This window comes from Centroberyx gerrardi, chromosome 8, assembly GCF_048128805.1.
Source record: "Centroberyx gerrardi isolate f3 chromosome 8, fCenGer3.hap1.cur.20231027, whole genome shotgun sequence".
In the NCBI taxonomy this organism is placed as follows: Eukaryota; Metazoa; Chordata; class Actinopteri; order Beryciformes; family Berycidae; genus Centroberyx; species Centroberyx gerrardi.
The window spans coordinates 16366114-16374184 of record NC_136004.1 but is presented as its reverse complement, the minus strand read 5'-3'; the positions used below and the strand labels follow the sequence as shown (position 1 = coordinate 16374184).

Here is an 8071-nt window from a genome sequence, read left to right as displayed (position 1 = left end):
ACAGTGCAGGGCCTCACCATGCCTTGGGTGTTATCCCCGCCCAGTCTACAGAAACAACCAATGACACTCTTGGATGTGTGCTATGGTCGCACCGACGGCATCAACCTCCAGTACGTGGTGAGTCCAGCTGCATTTTCTGTCTACTGTGGGTTTGTTATTGTTCCTCTTTAGCCAAACCGTAAGTAAAATGCCTCCCAGAGTTCCCTGGGTTGCAGTTGTTCCTCACGCTCCTCGTGTTTGATACCTTTCTTCTTTTTCCTTTCCTATAGAGTAGTCTGGAGTCTGGTCTGAGCCAGTTATTTAAACACTTGCTGGGACTCAAATATAGCCTCACACAAATCGTGGGCCACAGCTCTGCACCAAGTCCAGGTCCAGCTCCAGGTCCAGATCCAGATCCAGTCAAGGCCCCCCAGGTGGTCTATGAGCGCCTCTTGGCCCAAACATCCATCTCCCTGTCTGCCCTGGAGCTCTGCTGCACAGACCTGCTGCCTCTCAGCCTCATAGGACCACACTCACCACAGGTAAACACAAACCTCAACATAGATGAGGCCAGTCTGCTGGATTGTGTCACAGTTAGCTTCATCTCACTCGCCAAATGTGAGACCCACACTCTCTCGGTCCCCTTCTTTCTCTCGCTCTCTCTCTCTGACTCCCCCTCCCCCCCCCTGGACCTGTCTCCATGTCTCCATGTTGTCGTTTTATCTCTCTCCCAATTCTCCCCATCACATCCGTCACTCCGCTTCCACCGCCCCATGAGAGGAGGGGGGCGTCCCTTCATGTTGTGCCCAGGTTTGCCTCTCTGAAGTAAGTGTGTGTGTGTGTATGTGCGTGTGAGAGGAAGAGAGAGGGAGAGAGAGAGAGAGAGAGAGAGAGCGAGAGACAGAGAGAGAGAGAGGGAGAGGATTTGCAAACGCTAAGAGAGTCTGCCATTACAGAGCAGGTGTCCTTCCATCTGTGCTGATTGCAGTTTACTTTATCCTCTCTGTCTGACTCTGTTTCTCTCTTCTTTCTGTCTCTCTCTCTATTTCACACACATGCAGAGAGGCAGACATTCGGGCGCACACACACACACACACACACACACTCACTCACTGCGCAGAACTGCTATCACTCCGACACATTCACACAAAGGCATTTGCTACAGGGCAGCATGACATTACCGACTGAAAATGAGAAAGTGATAGAGTAAAAGAGAAGGGAGAAGAGAAGGAAAAAGGGCAAAGTAGGGTGGCGCGAGGATAGAATAGAAAGAGGAGGGGTGGTGGTGAAGTAGAAGAAGGGAAAGCCAGAGGGAGGGACAGGTTGGGGGGGGGGGGGGGGGGGGATGTGCAGAGACACAGCTTTAATGCACCGAGAGATAAGGGACAAAAGAGGGAACAAGACAAAAGAGGATTGCAGATTGTGTTACGGAGAGAAATATAACTAGTGTTTACAGTGAGGTAGACAAAAAGGAGTTACAGAGAGCTTTTATGGGGAAATAGGAATGAGTGTTTGAATAAAGAAATGCAGCATAGATATGGAGAGAGAGGGGAAGTTGGGAGAATAGAGGAAGTGGCAGAGGCATCGGTAAGGTCACCAAGGCTACACATGCATTTTTATGCAGTGTTTGATGTGTATGGCAGTGTGTGTGTGTGTGTGTGTCTCAGGAGAGTCAGAGAGGCCTATAGTCCAGGCTCGCCATTAAAACATGTCTGAAGGCTGGTGGAGGCCGGTGGAGCAGCTGAGCCTCTCCCTGGGGAGAGCAGCTCACAGCCTGGATGGATGAATGGATGGATGGATGGATAGATGGATGAATGATAGTTAGATGTTTAGATGGGTGGTCAGATGGATATTAGATAGATGGATGGATGGATAGATAGAGTTGCATGGATAGATGAATGGATGGATGGAGCCATGGGGAATTTACTACCATTCTTAGGACTCCTTACTTGATATAAAGCCTTAAAAAAAGTTGATAATGTGGTGGATTCTCTGTAGTCAGAAATTCTCATACCTATTTCTCACCCATGTCAGAATAGGTGCCATTCAGAATTATGTAATTTCAGATTTTCTCAACCAAGCAACAACATCAGCTGCACTGGCGCACCTACATGATCAGTAACTGAGTATTAAAGTGACAATCCATTTTTTTCCATCCAAATTTTTTTACTTTTTCTGTTGATGAAGTTTGAGTTTCTGTAGGTTTGGTATGTTCAGACTCTTCTTTGTCTGTTCAGCCATGGTGGCTATCGCTGATCATGCTAAGTACCCAGTAGGGATGCACCGATACCGTTTTTTTACTGCCGATCCGATAACGATACCAGAATTTTGAGTGTCAACCGATACCGAGTACCGATCCGATAATGCTACCGCGCCATCAGCGCGGTAGCATTAGCTTTAGCCCCCATCTCCAAAAAGCTTCGTTTTGTGAAAACGGAAGACTTAATTGAAACCTTTATGGTGGCGTGTACATGATACTAAGCCCAAGGACACTCGATGTAAGTTTGAGCTAAGGAGCAGGCGTTTGGAAGGCGTCGCCAGATGAAGTTCTTGGTAAAGTGAGTTGGATAAAGATCTTTGGGACGCTAGTAATGGCATAGCCATCTAGCATCCCTTTGTGGCTAAAATAATTCCCAACCGCTGACATGTTTACATCAGCACATTGCCTGCACGCTCGCTTTCTTTTTCCAACTTCTTCACTCACTCGTGTCGCGTCACGTGCAAACTCAGGCATGTTTTACGGCAGGCGACTACACCCGTTTATTACTCCGGGGGCTCGAACTGATTGCTCTGGATCGGATTATAACGTTAGCTGCCACCGATGTCCGATCCAGCATTTTAGGCCAATATCGGCCCGATACCGATGCCAAGTATCGGATCGGTGCATCCCTAGTACCCAGTTCTTCTTCTGTATATTCCAGGCAAACTGCTGTCGCTGCTGCTGCAAACACAAATCACATCACTTCTTTTCCAGAAGATTTTTCCTGGGAACTGGGAAAAGATTGAATCACTACTGCGATATATCAATCAGCAGTAGAGAGTAGCAAACATAAACAGACATTTATTTACATGAAAATGTTGTGGATTATTACTTTAAAAGGGTGTTGATCTGGATGGATATAGATAAACAGACAGGCCTTCATCCGAATAACAAGTTTCAACCCTTTTTGCACAATCCATGTCTCAATTGTATCAAGGCCCTTCTACTTATTATCTTCCTTTTCTTACTGAAGTATTTTTAATCCGTGACACCTGGCCAGTCTTTTACATAGAAGCAGCATTTGTTGCTGATGTTTTCTGCGCTCATTGTAGACTGGTCTCTGTTTTTTCTAGGGGAGGACTGAGCTGGATGTGTGTGTGGAGATGAAGGTGGCAGATGTCCTGTCCCTCCTGCCGGCTCTGTCCCGAGGAGCCCAGCAGAGAGCCACACGAGCCGCTCAGGCCATCGTTCACACACACAACCACGCACAACGCATGGCTCGACTTCAGGTTAGCGCTCGCACACACGCATACACACATACATACACACACTCTCACTCAGTGAATGACTTTCCTCTTTCCTGGTATGTATCAGTTGGAGGCAGCAGAGGCGGAGCTTCAGTTCCATGGCAGGATGTCCTCCCTACAAGCCGGCCAAACACAGCAGCTCATCCAGGGTTTAGGACACGCCTACCGCGACTTCCAAAACAACATCCAACACAGTTTGTGTGAACCAATGCAAGGTAACAACAGAGGGTCAGGTTGTTTTTAGTGTCACAGTGTTCTGATGGAACTTGACCTGTTATAAAATGTAACATAGCCTGTTGTATTGGTGCTGATCATGTGGCCGTATGAGATGACATCCTTGTTCTCCATGGCTTCCCTGCCACCTCTTCATATTTGGCACGTGTGTGTATGTTCTCAGATATCCTCTCCTGTTATGATTTACTGGTGGCCTCTGGTTCAGATGAGGCACTTAAAGGCTTCCTGTCTGCATTTGAAACGAACCAGTCAGAACTCAGAGAGACAGTTGGGGCTCTGGCTACTTCTCAGGAACAAGGTAAAACTATAATGTCCAACTGGACGGTGTTAAGTTCTGTTTCGTCAAAGAAATCTGACAAATGGTGCGCTAAAAGTGCACGTTTGTGTCTTTTCACATGTAGGTGAGGTGGCGTTGGCCCAGTGTGAGCAGGACTTCCAGCTGGCAGCTGATAGGCTGAGGAGGGAGTGGGAGGAGCAGAAGGACAGCGTTGCAGTAGAGCTTGAGGATCTTAAGGTGGCGTACAACTCAGCACTGCTCCAACTGGACACACTGAGGAGGGAGAGGAGACACACATATACAAGTGACGCACAGGCATCCAACCATGATGTCAGTCACACACCTCACACACACCCCAACTACGATGATAATCAGACAACTGCCCCACTTTCTTGCCCGTCTGTAAAAGGTGATGCCGGTTCCCCTGCATCGACCAATCAAATAACCCCAGAGCATCATGGTACTCCACGTGCAGCTCTGTCCAATCAGAGCTCTACCCTCTCCAGCGTGGTGTCTGACTTCTCAAGACTCTCTGTATCCCAGCAGCCCCGGGTCAGCCAGAGGCCAACCAATCAGAGGGCCCGTAGTAAAGTTCTACCAAGACCCCCATGGCAGAGCTAACGCAGCATAACCAGAGCTAACCAGCATAACAGTGCGTCATGTTAATCAGACAGACATCTGGAGAGAGTAAGCCTGGAGCTACATTCACCCATCCTACCTCTCTGGTTTTATGAATGGTCTAAATATGTATTATGGTTCCCCCTTAACGTCTAACACAACACCTTATTTCATCGGAGTTATTGCACACTCAAGGAAGCAAGGGGAAATTAGAATGAAGTCTTGCGCTGTCTCAGTCTCCTTCTCCCTCAGAGGTGATTTAAGGAAACGAGCAGCACTTAGAGGCTATGAGCTCTGGAGTCAGACAGAGTCCACGTCTGGCTGTATCAGCTCACCCATGCGTATGTGTGTGTGTGTGTGTGCATGTATTTGTGTGTGTGTGTGTGTGTCTGTGTGTATGATTGAATGTGTAAGCCTGTGTGATGTACTGTAGCAGGCACCTGTCGGTGCATTTTTATGGGGTTGACCTCACACACACACTCTCGCTGTGCTCCAGATGCACGTTTAGTGCATTCAGTGTGTTGGTGGTAGTGAGATGGAAAAATGGTCCACAGCTCGGAGCAGAACAGTTTGTTTTATTTGTCACTGTTTTGCAAACAGGTTTTCTCATTGACTATGTTACAGACACTGGTCTTTCTATTTTGGTAATAAATAAAAAGTGGAAGATGTCTTTTTGGGGAGATGTTTTTATTTCATAAAGCTTTATTGCTGAAGACTGAAGATTGATGTTTTTAGGGTTTCTTAAACTGGTATGAAGGCATGAGCACATCATTTGGCCTTATGGGTTTGACAAGGGTTGTACATTTTACTGCGTTTACCAGCATTTTTATATGTGGAAAATGTTGTAAGATGCTGAAATCCAGGGCAAAAACTTTAATAAGCACACCTAGGATAAACACAACGCAGCATCCTCTTGGGACCAATCATTGCAATTTAAAAATTCCATTATGTGGGAGGAAAAAGTAATTTATGGTATCTAATGGGAATTGAATTAATTACAAAATTTTATTATAGCAGTTCAAAAAAGGCAGGAGATAAGCTTTGTAATCAGCATCATTTTGTAAATGCTGCATCATTCACACAAATTTCATCAAAATCAGGTCAGTAGTTCTATATCGTGTGTCGTTAGTGTATGTGTGGAGACAGAGCCACAGCCCCCCACTGCTACTGGGGACAATTAACACATTCAATTTCAGTATTTCTAATGGGCTAGACACTGTCTTGTAGTATTTTTCATTGCATTCGCATGTTAAAATGCATTTTATTAGTACAGCACTGTATATTGTTTATCTCCATATGTGAGCTTTCCAGAAAGCCCTAAGAGTCCATTTGGAGTCAATTTGCTTTTCAAGTGTCAGTCAGTCAGACTGTCTGTCAGTGGATCTGGGACACAATAGCAGCATGTTTTCTTTCTCCTGCTCTGCTTTCATCCTGACATGTGGCACCTGGATTACTGCCCTCCTCTGGCCCCTCTGCCTCACCATGCCTCCTCCTCACTCCTCCACTCCACTCCTATCGCCTCCAATCTCATGTCCTCCCCCAATACTCTTTCTCTGCTCTCTCCTCTCCCATTTTCTTTTTTTTTTTTTTGACCTCCTCTCCTCTCCTCTCCTCTCCTCTCCTCTCCTCTCCTCTCCTCTCCTCTCCTCTCCTCTCCTCTCCTCTCCTCCTCTTGTCCTACCTCCCTCTTTCCCCCCATATTCTCCCCCTCTGCTTCCCTCTCTTCCCCTCCCTCTCTCCTCTCTCTCCAGTTGTCTGGGGCTCTATCAGTCCTTTCCATTGCTGTCTTCCATCTGACAGCCTCAGAATGGAAACAAAAAGAGAAGATGGAGAGAGAGAGATAAAACAGCAAAAAGCCAAGTGAAGTCATACTTTCAGCCGCACTGCTTTTTTTTTTTTAACTCTTCCCCTCTTTGCTCTCTTCTCTCTTTTGCTTAATGTTTTGAAAGAGCTTTTATTCCACAAATTCTCTGCGCTCTCATGAATAACACATGAGCATCAGCAGCAACTCTCTCTTTCTGCTTTATCCCCACCCCATTCTTTTCTCTCTCTCTTGCTCTCTCTCGCTCTCTCTCTCTAAAACACACACACACACATACACACACTTACACACACTTCACTCACAGATGGCCTGGTCCAGGTCATTTCCTCTGTGGATGGAGGATAACTGGATTTACCAGTCTGCTGTGTTCTGTTGTTCTGATAGATCTGTTTATGGACAGAAAAAGGCAAAAAACACAACCAGCTAATAAGCCATGCTCTGTATGTGCGTGTGTGTGTAAATCCTCTCAGAATTCTCCTTTTGTAGCAGCAGAACCCCAACTGATGATCATACTGCCGTAATACTTCAGTAGCAGTGGTAGTAGTTAATAGCACATCAACCACCTCGTGACAGTATAATGTTTAGTTAATGTGTTTAGCAGATTATTCCATTACGGTTCTCTGTGTTTTGCCGAGAAGACATAATGGTGTTATTTCTCACTTTTGTCACTGTGTGTGGTTACCATTTGTTTCTGTCTTCATGTGCACACAATCATCCATGCACATTATATTACTCTGCTGCAAAAGCAATTTCCCCATCAAGTCTGATAGAGTTTCCACTGTAACTGCGAGCGCTATTTAAAGCTGAAATGTATAATTTTGCGGAGAATGTTTCAACCTCTGAAAAGTAAGGAAATGCACTGTACGCCTTTAGAGCTGAACGAATCAAGCTCCCCGAGAGGATTCTCCTATTCAAAAGACACTTCTTGAAACTAGAAGCGAGCTGTTTTTACCCTCTTATCTCCTTTTCTGTAGACAGAAGTATCTTCTAGGCTCACTGTTGGGGTTTTTGTGATAAGCTTTTTTTGTCGTGTGAATATCTAAGCACTTGTAACAGATTATTACATGACAGTGTGTTTCTCTCCAAAACTTAACTGTACATTTTACAGCTGTAACACACTGTTTGTACGCACACATACATACTTACTGCTGCCCGGACATTAGGGCTAGGAGGGAGAATGTAACAAACGGAGTGCATGTTTAGATTAAGCTTTTAACAGGTGTGTGTGTGTGTTTGTGTGTGTGTGTGTGTGTGGCAGACCCTTGTCTGTCTGTGGAAGTAAGTGTTAGACGGAAATAACCAAGTTGGCCAATTAACTACGCGTGAAGTCATCAGCCCACACAAACCCATTGCAAGCTTAATGCCCCCACGGTTCGAAATGCACACACACACACACACACACACACACACACACACACACACACACACGTCTCCAAACTAAACAAACCATTAAAGTTAACTATCCCTCCCTGGGGTGTCGTCTGTCGAGAGGTGCTGAAACATAACATATTTCATGTTTTTGACTCAAGCTGTCAGTCAGCTGCCAGCTTTACTGAAAGCTGCCCCGTTCCACTCTGAGATCATGGATCAACCGACAGGCAGACAGACAGAGACACAGACACAGACAGGCTCGC

The 8071-nt window shown here is 45.9% G+C and overlaps 1 protein-coding gene across 1 annotated transcript in view; it reads left to right on the top strand.

Annotated features, from left to right (window-relative positions):
* Nucleotides 1-5223, top strand: part of LOC139912103 (uncharacterized) — a 15956-nt gene extending 10733 nt beyond the window's left edge. Inside the window, exons 7-12 of the mRNA XM_071899807.2 lie at nucleotides 1-117; nucleotides 270-521; nucleotides 3313-3468; nucleotides 3554-3701; nucleotides 3884-4018; nucleotides 4122-5223. The exon at nucleotides 1-117 is cut by the window's left edge and continues 6 nt beyond it. Of these exons, the coding sequence (XP_071755908.1) occupies nucleotides 1-117; nucleotides 270-521; nucleotides 3313-3468; nucleotides 3554-3701; nucleotides 3884-4018; nucleotides 4122-4618 (1305 nt within the window). The 3' untranslated portion in view covers nucleotides 4619-5223. The remainder of the gene's footprint in view (nucleotides 118-269; nucleotides 522-3312; nucleotides 3469-3553; nucleotides 3702-3883; nucleotides 4019-4121) is intronic.
* The last annotated feature ends 2848 nt before the right edge of the window (nucleotides 5224-8071 follow it).